The sequence below is a fragment of the Corythoichthys intestinalis genome, chromosome 10, assembly GCF_030265065.1.
Source record: "Corythoichthys intestinalis isolate RoL2023-P3 chromosome 10, ASM3026506v1, whole genome shotgun sequence".
NCBI lineage: Eukaryota > Metazoa > Chordata > Actinopteri > Syngnathiformes > Syngnathidae > Corythoichthys > Corythoichthys intestinalis.
Genome location: NC_080404.1, coordinates 31886977 through 31900571, shown reverse-complemented (window position 1 = coordinate 31900571; position 13595 = coordinate 31886977). Strand labels below are relative to the sequence as shown.

Genomic DNA, 13595 nt, shown 5'->3' with positions numbered 1-13595 from the left:
TCACATTTATCCTTTAAGAATTACAAGTCTTTCTATCCGTGGATCTCTCACAGAAAGAATCTTAATAATGTAAATGCCATCTTGAGGATTTATTGTCAAAATAAACAAATACAGTACTTATGTACTGTATGTTGAATGTATATATTCGTCCGAGTTTTATTCATTTTTTTCTTAATGCATTGCCAAAATGTACATGATCGGGAAAAATTATCGGGAATGATTGGAATTGAATCGGGAGCAAAAAAAAAACAATCGGATCGGGAAATATCGGGATCGGCAGATACTCAAACTAAAACGATCGGGATCGGATCGGGAGCAAAAAAACATGATCGGAACAACTTTAATAATAACATAATAACAAGACAAATAGAGCTTTTGTTAGCAAAGTAACAATTTATTTACACATAACTGAGAGATGACGCTGTTGTGGCCGCGACGGCCATGGTAAGCTTTTCCCTCATCGCCGCCTGTCTCTTAAAGATGGATTATTTCTAGTCTTTCCAGCACGGACTCAACGGCATCGTCCGCTGCACTGGTGGTCCCGGTCGTTCTGCTCGGTCGTCCAGCGCCTGGCATCCCGGGCATCCTCCCGGTTGTACTGCTCGGTCGTCCACCGACTGGCATCCTGGACATCCATTTGGTCGTTGTCCGTCGTTCGTTCCGTTAAATCGGGTTGGGGGTCTTACCAAATGCGCTACTGCCCTCCAGTGCCCTGTCTTATTGCTTTAAAATGGATTTTCAGGTTTGTACTTTGGAGCTAAATTGAATCAGAACCTAGAGAAATCTCTTGTTTAAAAAAAAAAAAAAAGACGTATAAACACGTCTTTGGGACACTGAAACAATTAAAAATAGAACGTATTTATACGTTTTTGGGAGCAAATGAGTCAACAACAGTAAGAAAAATATACAGTGCATAATATGTGTGTGTGCTTGTCTCAACAGAACAGAATGTGAAAGCTCGGTTCCATGTATTCATACTAATTAAGTTAGTACAGAAATTGTTTGTAAATGTTCTCCACCCCCACACTATTTGTATGTGTGTTTGTCATTTGTTGATGACTACACTTGTATGGGATTAGTGGCCGCATGACAACACTGGGCCAATCGCCCGGTTAGCCTTTCTTTCTTTAAATGATTGTTCAGTTTCCCACTGATTTGGTGATAAGATCCAAAGCGGCCAGTCAGATGGCACTGGAAACCACTAGTGCCGATGAATCTTTTGAGAGGTTGGACAAGGAAGAATACAACAACATCTTGGAGCTGAAACAGTTCGACGGTCTGCCGTACTCATCTATATTTTACAATCTGCTAAAGGAAAGCAAAGCGCTTCTCATCTGGAATATCAAGAGCGACTTTATGAATGCATTGGCAAAAGAGCAAGTCCTCATTGTCGCAGCTTCAGTTGCAACTGGAAGGAGTTCTCAAGTGAGTACAGTATTGACAATACAGGCGTAGGTTTGGTCTCAACATTGGTGGGACAATATAACAGCATAATTTTCATATGCACTTTTTGCTCAGGATGGGATGTTAAAGGGTATGTAGTGCCCTGGGAAAATTTTAATATTCCATCATTTATCCATAAACGCATGCCTTTTGTATTCATATCATGCCACTTCGTGTAATTACACACAAGAAAATGAGAGAAATTTGGCTCGATTGTCAAGCTAAAACGACCGGCGCCCGAGATCTGGCAGTGTGCGTGACGTCACGACAAGTGAAGAGAGTGCCACCGGCCACTAGGTGGGCAGCGCCTGTCTGCATCAATAGAATTCCTTCTAGTGAGTGGAGAATTAGGGGTGTTTTGAGCTGTTTATGCTGATGTATTGTGTTCGTCCTGCACATATTCCAGGTTCCCTCATGAAGAAACACCCCTCGTTGTCAATAAAAATTCAGAATTGACAGTAAGGGGTGTTTCTTCAACAAGAAAAAGGCTCAGTGCTTTAATACTGAATGGCGGCGATGATGGCAGACAATTTTGTTTCTAGTTTCAGCGACGAATCAGACGTAGAAGGACGTAACGAATGTTCATCTAATGGTGACGAGGAGAGTTACGAAGCTTTAATCGGTGTTTTAGGTTACCAATTTGAGCCCAAACGAACGCCAATGCAGCTTAATGAAACGGTCATTGAAGGGAGCAATGACACTGATGAAACATCTGCAGCAGATCGTGTGGGAAACACCAATGATTTGTTTTGCATTTCTTTTTGTGAAGCTGATACACCGTGACTGCAAAATAAAGGAATGCACAGAATAATTATCATTTATTGCGCTATCATAGCTTTTCGCTCAGCCAACAGACACAAATATGAATGGGATCAGAGGATTTGTTCTATATATTTTACGAACGATAATGTATACATGTGTCCAGTCCTGTATCCAATGCGTGACATTTTTTTATTATAAAAGAGTACTCACTCTGGCCATTTCGAGCTTGGCTGCTCCCCTCCTTTGCTTAGCCTTAGCCTCCTTTGCTAGTCATCATCCTCTTTCTTGATATCTCGGGACATTTAGGTAGGTGCGCGTGTATGGTCGGCACCGCATCTCCTTTGAGCAGCAATCTTCCCTTGTCCATAGTTCGAGAAGCTTTCAGGTGGAAAATGCGCACCACAGAAAAGCGTGCCGGAGACTGTGTCTAGAAAATTAGCCCTCTTTGCACGGACGAACTTTACCCATCGTCTGCGTAGTCCAGCTTTTTTTTTCGCGTTCGGGAACTCATGGATACTATATTCCGATTAATAACTATTTGTACACCACATAGCACAGCAGTTTTGAACCATTTTTGAGATGTTTTCATCAAACAAACCCCAACGCTACTCTCTCGTCGTTAAAAAACAATGGCACCTGGCTCCGCCTCGACTGTCAATCACTTGTCGTGACGTCGCCGCCCCATTCGGCTGTTTCCGGAACACTTTCGGGAATGTTCGTCATTTTCGATCTATTTTCGATAATTGCTCATTAATGTGATTGATTTTTTTGTTAACTTTATCAATATTTGTTATCTTGGCACATAACGGTTCTATTGAAGTCTCACACCCCCTTTGCCGCTACGTACCCTTTAATAAGAACAAACAGATTGGGTGAACGTGGGTCACGGCTACATTTCTCATGAATATCAAACTAATTAATTGATATGCTAAATCAGGGATGTTCATTACGTCGATCACGATCGACCAGCAACTCTAGCGTGGGTAGCTCTCGGCATCCCCCCCCAAAAAAAAACAATTTAAAAAAAAAATTTAAATATATGGCGGAAAACACTCGGGTGACTTGAAGTTGCGCTCTGAGACCCCAAATTTGGCCATATTTCAAAATTGTCCTATATGCATGTGTGATACATCATTGGAAACCTTAAAATCTCAATTTTCTAAGGGAAGAAAATTTTTGAACAGGAGGGCATTAAAAAGAAAAACATTTAAACAGAAAAACCTATTTGGTGGTGAGAGCACGCAAGAATTACAGATGCCATGACTTTAACGAGACGTTATCGCGTACTTACCTTGTTTAGATCCAAAAACTCCATGTAGCATGTATCACTGAGTGTCAAGACACAACTGTGAATGGCCACAGCTGGATTTTTGGGGGATTTTATGGGTGAAACATGGTAATATAACAAGGGTCGCGATGCAGAAATCGCGGACATCAAGGAGTGGTCGAGATTATCTTTTTCATATATTTACCCTTTTAAACGTTTTTTTTTTTTTTTTTTTCCTTCAATTTTTGTTTGGATCAATTATTTATCATCTAACATATCGGAGAAAATGCGACATTAACAAAAAAATACAATTAAGCGATAGTTATGAGGTAGATATCCGTGACTTTTTTATAGACTCCATTTTTTTTATTGTGACATAATTTGTTTAAAAGTGTAAAATATGTGAGTGAATAATTTTAAGTCTTTTTTTTTTTTAAACGAAATATGAGACATTAATTGATGATTCTAAGCTAAAAACGACATTTTAAAGAATAAATGTAATTAATTACCTTCGTTTTATGGCTGGGTTGAAACAAAAGCGGTTGCGCGACGTCTGTAAACGGGGGTTTTCAGGGTAAAATTAAAAATAGTTGGGGGGCTTAATGCGCCATAAATCTGCTATGGCAGCATATAGACATATTGTTCTATCAAACACAACAGTTGTTTTGGCTTAAAATACAGCAGTTTCTTTTACAGAGGAGTGCAATAGCAAAAACTGCTTTTTCAGTCTTGTCCGTGTTTTCCGCCATATATATAAGAGGAAAGTCAATTACATGCAATGACACTTTTCGGCCACCCCCCCCCCCCCCCCCCCCCTTAAAATCTGCTTATGTGGGGACATGGTTGTATTTCTAGTGACCAGTCAGGTAAAAGCGGAATGATTTTCAAAGTTTTTTTTGATCGAAAACCTAGTCATACTAAGCAAATATGCTAGTTGGAGAGCGAAGTATCTTTGGGGGGTACTTGGTGTAAAAACATCTATTTTCCTCACCACTAGGCGATAGAATTGGCTCTTGACATCTTGCACCATGAAAGCCTCAGCTTCCCTCCTAACCTGGGAAGACTTGTGCTCAAAAAGGAGATAGCTTCCTTTTTACAAATGTTCGTGGATAATCAAGCAAGATGGCATGAAAGAGCAGCAAACCGTTCCCTCCATTCCACCCATTAGGAAAGCTAGTGAACCGTGCATCACCCAGTTTGACAGCTTGGCAGCAACCTGCTTGTTTGCGCTTTGGTGTCACAGATTTTATTCAGTCCCTCATAACAACACGGATTTGCCCATTATCTTATCAGTGCTCATTACTGCACACATGAGAGCAAACAAGTTAAATCTATTTCAGCAGAATTCAACACAATTACAAATTACAAAAAATAACAATGCAAAAATAAATAATTATTAAATAATAATAAGTCTTTATTGTAAAAATAGAAAGTAGATTAAATAAATGTAGATTGAAAGATAAAATTTCATTAAATGAAACCTTCTCAAGTGTTTATTGTTGTTACCTACTAGTCCTCAAAAAATTTGCATATTGTGATAAAGTTCATTATTTTCTGTAATGTACTAATAAACATTAGACTTTCATATATTTTAGATTCATTATCACTCAATACTTGGTCGGAAATCCTTTTGCAGAAATGACTGCTTCAATGCGGCGTGGCATGGAGGCAATCAGCCTGTGGCCCTGCTGAGGTGTTATGGAGGCCCAGGATGCTTCAATAGCGGCCTTAAGCTCATCCACAGTGTTGAGTCTGGAGTCTCTCAACTTCCTCTTCACAATATCCCACAGATTCTCTATGGGGTTCAGGTCAGGAGAGTTGGCAGGCCAATTGAGCACAGTAATGCCATGGACAGTAAACCATTTACCGGTGGTTTTGGCACTGTGAGCAGGTGCCAGGTCATGGTGAAAAATGAAATCTTCATCTCCATAAAGCTTTTCAGCAGATGGAAGGATGAAGTGCTCCAAAATCTCCTGATAGCTAGCTGCATTGACCTTGCCCTTGATAAAACACAGTAGACCAACACCAGCAGCTGACATGGCACCCCAGCCCATCACTGACTGTGGGTACTTGACACTGGACTTCAGGCATTTTGACATTTCCTTCTCCCCAGTCTTCCTCCAAACTCTGGCACCTTGATCCCCGAATGACATGCAAAATTTGCTTTCATCTGAAAAAAGTACTTTGGACCAGTGAGCAACAGTCCAGTGCTGCTTCTCTGTAGCTTAGGTCAGGCGCTTCTGCCGTTGTTTCACACACGACTGTGCACGGTGACTCTGGATGGTTCTAGTCCAGACTCAGTCCACTGTTTCTGCAGGGCCCCCAAGGTCTGGAATAGGCCCTTCTCCACAATCTTTCTCAGGGTGCGGTCACCTCTTCTGGTTGTGCAGCGTTTCCTGCCACACTTGGTCCTTCCGACAGACTTCCCACTGAGGTGCCTTATACAGCACTCTGGGAACAGCCTATTCCCTCAGAAATTTCTTTCTGTGTCTTAGCTTCATGCTTGGGGGTGTCAATGATGGCCTTCTGGACAGCAGTCAGGTCGGCAGTCTTCCCCATGATTGCGGTTTTGAGTAATAAACAAGGCTGGGAGTTTTTAAAAGCCTCAAGAATCTTTCGCAGGGGTTTTGAGTTAATCTGTTGATTCAAACGATTAGGTTAGTAGCTTCTTTAGAGTACATTTTCATGATATGCTAATTTTTTGAGATGGGGATTGTTGGTTTTTCTGGACTTTTTTGCCAAAATCATCAATATTAAAACCATAATAGGCTTGAACTACTTCATTTGTTTGTAATGAATCTAAAATATATGAAAGTCTAATGTTTATCAGTACATTACAGAAAATAATTAACATTATCATAATATACTAATTTTTTTAGAAGGACCAGTATTTGGTATTTCATACTATTTTTGACTTAAATACAATTATCAAGAATTGTTACCCCATAGATTTGAATTTGTGATCTATTTTGGTCAGTCACTAACAACGCTTTCCTGTTTGGAGTTTTTATGATGTCTCCCTCCCACATCCCGGAAACATGCATTTTTGGTTCTTTGAAGATTCTTTGGTGTAGCTCAAAGACAATTGGGCTTACCAATGCCCCCGATTTCCCTTCCAGGTGGCACGTGAAGTGGATGGTTCGGGAGACTTCTTGATTCTGATCAACAAGCAGATCGATCCATCCGCATTCCACTTACCATAACAGAGCCCGTGGAGTGGCAGCTATTTCCACTAGCACGCCTTCTCACAGGACAACTGTCTTCACGTCGTCACCCACATTGCACCCGAAGAGTGAGTGGGCTTTTACACCCTTCAATGGCAGCCAGTGAGGTAATAATGTCTACAGTATATTTCTAGATTCATTCAGATGGTGGCACAGTATTTCTTCTACAATTTCCCACAAAGTGAGAGCAAAGTTCTTCTACAGGACATTCTGGAAAGTTCAGCCTCTCGCTGAGACGAGAAGAAAGCAAACTGCTGCCAACAACCGCAACAGGGGACCACCACACATCGGTGCCTTGTTCAGTAACTGAAGAGAGATTTACAGGGTGACCCAAAAAAAAGTTTACACTGCCATAATACAACTTAAAGAGCATACGACATGAGAAAAAAAGTCTTAAATGGCATTATTATGTGAATTAGAATCATATTTTGAGACGATTCGACTGTATACAACAATTTAGCAAAGCGCAGATGACGAGAAATTAGTCTTTTAATCTGCTGATTAGCCACGCCTACCATTATAGGGCTTTAGCGTCCCCAACAGGTGGATGATGTCAGCGGTAGACTGGGCTCATCGGTTTTACTATTCATCAGCCCATTGAGGGGGAATTATTCAGAACGATGAAAACGCGACGAGGAGAGCCGGAAAACGTCATTGTTTCAGTCTCTCTACTCCAATATTTTTACAGGATATTCTTTTTATCCAAGTATTTATCCCCAATAGCTATACAAATGGCTTGAGAAGGACCAGTCAGCCCGTCGAGTGGGAACTATTCACAACAAGGAAAACGCGATGAAGAGAGCTGCAAAATGTCATTGTTTCTGTCTCTTTACTTCAATATTTTTACAAGATATTCTTTTTATCCAAGTATTTTCCCCAATTGCTAAATAAACGGCATGGTCATGACACAAATAACAGTCTTGTGCTAAATGGAATATGAAATAATAAAAATGCATTTATTCAGGACGACATGGCAAAATTACTATTAATGGTCAAAACTGTCGACTTCACCTTTACTGTCGCACCTCCCGAACGATATTTTATGGCACCTAAATCGGACATACTGTATGTCATTTCCCTTCCCCGGCTTCGGAGAATGTAAACAAACCAAAAGGCGTGACAGCTAGCCGACATGCTAACCCGAACCGAGTGATGTTTCAAAGTCTTCGAAGTGGAAAATCACACATAACTCGCCTGGATTATTTGACATGATGACAAGAGTTGTTGAATGTCTTTGTGGATCGGCAAACCGCCCGGCGGAGAGCAATTTACAGTTCATTCCCCGGCGGAGGGTGGCTGCAGCTGTTGTGCAGCTAACGTGCTAATGTGCATGAGGAGAGCTTTTTACATGCCTATCAATGATCAAACGTAAGTAGTCCTTTATTTAAAGAAAGTTTGTAGTGTTTACTTTGTAATAGCTGTATTAATATTTGACATAATACTAAACAAGATGTTTACTCACTTCCTCCTAAGTCCAATGGTCCCACTGTAGTCGGGCTTGTTTTGGCCAATATCCACGGTGAATGGGAACCTTTTGAAACTCCAAAAAGGCGCATTTGCCTCTCCCTCATACAGCAAGATTTTTCTGCAGCCGTTTGGCTGGCGTGATGCGAAAAATAAACGTATTAATCCGCAAAATCAGCTGAATCCTTCGTCCTCATACACAACAGTACGCTGTACAGTGAAGAGGACGTCTTCTACCGTACACGTCACAGCTCCCTCCTCCTCAATGCAAGACCGAAGCCGGAAGTCACTCATTTTCATGGCGTGGGATTCAAATAACTAAATAAATATAGCGATCGCTTCCACACACATCCAAGCGGTCCATATCATTCAGGAGCATAAAATACCGCGTGTATTATGAAATAAACATGCTTTTTCGTGTCACATGCACTTTAAATGCCATGTTTATTCATCTTAGAATTAGAATTGAATCACAAATTATACATTATTGTAAAGAACATGTACAGTACACACTCTATTTTTCAATGTGTCCTCCCTTAAGTGTCACAACAGCCTCCAGGCGCCTGCGGAACGCTTGACAGGTCTTCTTTATGTAGGATGCTGTCATCTTTTCCCAAGATCTAACAATGGACCTCTCCAAGGCTGCCACAGAGGTTTGTGGCTTCTTACAGGCACTGTCCTCCACAGTTGCCCATATGCTATCATCCAGGGGATTGAGATCTGGACTCTGGGGTGGCCACATATCACCTTGTCAATCAACTTTTTGGTCCGCACAGATCTTCACTTCCAGACCCAGGTTTTCGTGAGGCTGTTCCAGTATCTTTCAGCTTCTTTTTAACTTTGTAGACTGCACATCTGGATATTCTCAGATTTGCTGCAATCTCAGTAGGTGTCAGACCGGCACGCAGCAATTCAGGTACAGCTAAAGTTTTCTTCATTTTCAGAAGAAGCACAGGAATTGTAGAGACGAGAGATTACCAGCTGCATTGAGTGACCTTAATGTATCACTTAACCATGACAACCTACTTAGATATGTTTCAATGGCTTTTAAACAAGCAGTCAACTGAGTGTAAACTTTTTTTTGGGTCACCCTGTAAACTCCCAGGTCATTTTTTTGTTAAAATAGGGTGCCAGTTAGTACATTTTGTGCTAAAGTTAGCCATCAGCCTAGTTTTACTAGCACAATAGCTAAATTGATTTTAGATACTTGAAAAGAAATCTATAATTTTTCAAGATGATATACAGTGCCCTCCATAATTATTGGCTTCCCTGGTTAAGATGTGTTTTTTAACTTCTAATATTTTTTTTTATTCAAATAATATCGGACCTTAATGGAAAAAAAGAGAAAAATCCAACCTTCAATACAAGTGTATTTATTCATTGGGGAAAAATCCCACATAAAGAAATAATTATTTGTCATCAAATAATGTGTGTCACAATTATTAACACCTCTGGTCTTAATACTTTGTACAACCCCCTTTTGCCAACAGAACAGCACCTAATCTTCTCCTATAATGTTTCACAAGCTTGATTTTGTGTCTGGTGAACAATTTCTGTGTAGATTTGGCCATATGTCTAGGGTCATTGTCTTGCTGAAAGACCCAGTGACGACCCATCTTCAGCCAAAGCACACGGTCCCAGGCTGCTTTGGTCAGATGAGACCAGGATCAAGCTTTTTGGCAAAAAACACTCTAAGTGGGTCTGGGGTGCCACGAAAGATGTGCATGCTGAAAAGCACCTCATACCCACTGTAAAGTATGGGGGTGGGTCAGTGATACTGTGGGGCTGTTTCGCTTCCAAAGGCCCTGGGAACCTTGTTAGGGTGCATGGCATCATGAATGCTTTGAAATACCAGGACATTTTAAATCAAAATCTGTTGCCCTCTGCCCGAAAGCTGAAGATGGGTCGTCACTGGGTCTTTCAGCAAGACAATGACCCTAAACATATGGCCAAATCTACACAGAAATTGTTCACCAGACACAAAATCAAGCTCCTCCCATGGCCATCTCAGTCCCCAGACCTCAACCCCATTGAAAGCCTGTGGGGTGAGCTGAAGAGGAGAGTACAGAGGAGAGGACCCAGGTCTCTGGATGATTTAGAGAGATTCTGCAAAGAGGAATGGCTGAAGATCCCTCTTTCTGTCTTTTCCCATCTTGTGAAACATTATAGAAGAAGATTAGGTGCTGTTTTGTTGGCAAAAGGGGGTTGTACAGAGTATTAACACCAGGGGTGCGAATAATTGTGACACACATTATTTGATGTCAAATAATTATTTCTTTATGTGGGATTTTTTCCCCACTGAATAAATGCACTTGTATTGAAGGTTGGATTTTCCTCTTTTTTTCTATTAAGGTCCCATATTATTTAGAAAAAAAAATATTAAAAGGTAAAAAACACATAATTATTATAAATCCAATAATTATGGAGGGCACTGTATATGTATATGTATGTATATGTACAGTGCCTTGCAAAAGTATTCGGCCCCCTTGAATCTTGCAACCTTTCGCCACATTTCAGGCTTCAAACATAAAGATATGAAATTAAATTTTTTTGTCAAGAATCAACAACAAGTGGGACACAATCGTGAAGTGGAACAACATTTATTGGATAATTTAAACTTTTTTAACAAATAAAAAACTGAAAGTGGGGCGTGCAATTTTATTCGGCCCCTTTACTTTCAGTGCAGCAAACTCACTCCAGAAGTTCAGTGAGGATCTCTGAATGATCCAATGTTGTCCTAAATGACCGATGATGATTAATAGAATCAATTTGTGTGTGATCAAGTCTCCGTATAAATGCACCTGCTCTGTGATAGTCTCAGGGTTCTGTTTAAAATGCAGAGAGCATTATGAAAACCAAGGAACACACCAGGCAGGTCCGAGATACTGTTGTGGAGAAGTTTAAAGCCGGATTTGGATACAAATGATTTCCCAAGCTTTAAACATCTCAAGGAGCACTGTGCAAGCCATCATATTGAAATGGAAGGAGCATCAGACCACTGCAAATCTACCAAGACCCGGCCCTCCTTCCAAACTTTCTTCTCAAACAAGGAGAAAACTGATCAGAGATGCAGCCAAGAGGCCCATGATCACTCTGGATGAACTGCAGAGATCTACAGCTGAGGTGGGAGAGTCTGTCCATAGGACAACAATCAGTCGTACACTGCACAAATCTGGCCTTTATGGAAGAGTGGCAAGAAGAAAGACATTTCTCAAAGATATCCATAAAAAGTCTCGTTTAAAGTTTGCCACAAGCCACCTGGGAGACACACCAAACATGTGGAAGAAGGTGCGCTGGTCAGATGAAACCAAAATTGAACTTTTTGGCCACAAAGCAAAACGATATGTTTGGCGTAAAAGCAACACAGCTCATCACCCTGAACACACCATCCCCACTGTCAAACATGGTGTTGGCAGCATCATGGTTTGGGCCTGCTTTTCTTCAGCAGGGACAGGGAAGATGGTTAAAATTGACGGGAAGATGGATGCAGCCAAATACAGGAACATTCTGGAAGAAAACCTGTTGGTATCTGCACAAGACATGAGACTGGGACGGAGATTTATCTTCCAACAGGACAATGATCCAAAACATAAAGCCAAATCTACAATGGAATGGTTCAAAAATAAACGTATCCAGGTGTTAGAATGGCCAAGTCAAAGTCCAGACCTGAATCCAATCGAGAATCTGTGGAAAGAGCTGAAGACTGCTGTTCACAAACACTCTCCATTCAACCTCACTGAGCTCGAGCTGTTTTGCAAGGAAGAATGGGAAAGAATGTCAGTCTCTCGATGTGCAAAACTGATAGAAACATACCCCAAGCGACTTGCAGCTGTAATTGGAGCAAAATTTGGCGCTACAAAGTATTAACGCAAGGGGGCCGAATAATATTGCACGCCCCACTTTTCAGTTTTTTATTTGTTAAAAAAGTTTAAATTATCCAATAAATGTTGTTCCACTTCATGATTGTGTCCCACTTGTTGTTGATTCTTGACAAAAAATTAAAATTTTATATCTTTATGTTTGAAGCCTGAAATGTGGCGAAAGGTTGCAAGGTTCAAGGGGGCCGAATACTTTTGCAAGGCACTGTATATATACAGTGGGGCAAATAAGTATTTAGTCAACCACCAATTATGCAAGTTCTCCTACTTGAAAAGATTAGAGAGGCCTGTAATTGTCAACATGGGTAAACCTCAACCATGAGAGACAGATTGTGGGGGGAAAAAACAGAAAATCACATTGTTTGATTTTTAAAGAATTTATTTCCAAATTAGAGTGGAAAATAAGTATTTGGTCACCTACAAACAAGCAAAATTTCTGTCTGTCAAAGAGGTCTAACTTCTTTTAAAGAGGTCTAACGAGGCTCCACTCGTTACCTGTATTAATGGCACCTGTTTTAACTCATTATCGGTATAAAAGACACCTGTCCACAACCTCAGTCAGTCACACTCCAAACTCCACTATGGCCAAGACCAAAGAGCTGTCGAAGGACACCAGAAACAAAATTGCAGACCTGCACCAGGCTGGGAAGACTAAATCTTCAATAGGTAAAACGCTTGGTGTAAAGAAATCAACTGTGGGAGCAATTATTAGAAAATGGAAGACATACAAGACCACTGATAATCTCCCTCGATCTGAGGCTCTATGCAAGATCTCACCCTGTGGCGTCAAAATGATAACAAGAACGGCGAGCAAAAATCCGCAAAAATCCCAGAACCACACGGGGGACGTAGTGAATGACCTACAGAGAGCCGGGACCACAGTAACAAAGGTGTATTGGAAAAAACGCCTGTAACATTTTAATGACCTTTTTTATGATCTTGTAACCTTTTTTGTTACCCGAATTGTTCCATATATGTATAACTACATAACTGCGTCATAACTGCTTTTTAACTGCGCCATAACTGCCTTTGAGAAGAGTAACTGAATGTGTGCTCTAGGTGCACACATTCTTTTGGACTGATAATGATCCTTCTTATCAAGGTTATGCTCGCCGCTCAGACGGGAAGTTTTAGCTCATTGCTATGGTAACCAAGATATATGATGCTGCTCTGAAGTGCAACGAGTGTACCAATTATATTTGGACACGGGACTAATCTCCTTAAGAGGTTGGCCAAAACATGTCAAATTTACCATGTTTGGGCAGGCAATGTGTCTCCTGAGGGCAGGGGTTGGCCCCCTCTGTGCTTACGTGGCATATGCCTATAAGAGCGGACTTTTTCCGGGCCACACCTAGGGTCGGTCGTAGGATTCACGCGTAGTCGCTCGGCCGGAGTTCCTTGATCGCTCAAACCAGGAACGTTGTGTGGCCCTCCGTTCATTGTCGACAGGTAAGAGCTTGATTTCATTATCATAGAGGAACTCATTGCGCTTTGGTGCGGGGATATTTTTAGCTTCGACAACTAATTATCTAGCGCCAAAGTTATGTGTGTTGATGT

At 41.0% G+C, this 13595-nt stretch overlaps 1 protein-coding gene across 2 annotated transcripts; it reads left to right on the top strand.

Annotated features, from left to right (window-relative positions):
* The first annotated feature begins 1079 nt into the window (after positions 1-1079).
* dhx32b (DEAH (Asp-Glu-Ala-His) box polypeptide 32b) lies at positions 1080-7037 on the top strand. 2 transcript variants are annotated; one of them, XR_009064691.1, is made up of 3 exons: positions 1080-1425; positions 6592-6803; positions 6901-6984. XR_009064691.1 is itself a non-coding variant. In XM_057848983.1 (2 exons), the coding sequence occupies exons 1-2, from the start codon at positions 1132-1134 to the stop codon at positions 6673-6675; spliced, it is 378 nt and encodes a 125-aa protein (XP_057704966.1). In that variant the 5' UTR covers positions 1080-1131; the 3' UTR covers positions 6676-7037. The 2 variants fall into 2 exon arrangements, 1 of the variants encoding a protein (XP_057704966.1); XM_057848983.1 differs by having other exon boundaries at positions 6592-7037.
* The last annotated feature ends 6558 nt before the right edge of the window (positions 7038-13595 follow it).

Bases quoted from the DNA above. Each gene is read 5' to 3' on its own strand.
- dhx32b (XM_057848983.1), top strand. From the start codon at position 1,132: ATGATTGTTCAGTTTCCCACTGATTTGGTGATAAGATCCAAAGCGGCC. The intron at 1,426-6,591 runs GTGAGTACAGTA...TTTCCCTTCCAG, and splicing joins CAACTGGAAGGAGTTCTCAA to GTGGCACGTGAAGTGGATGG.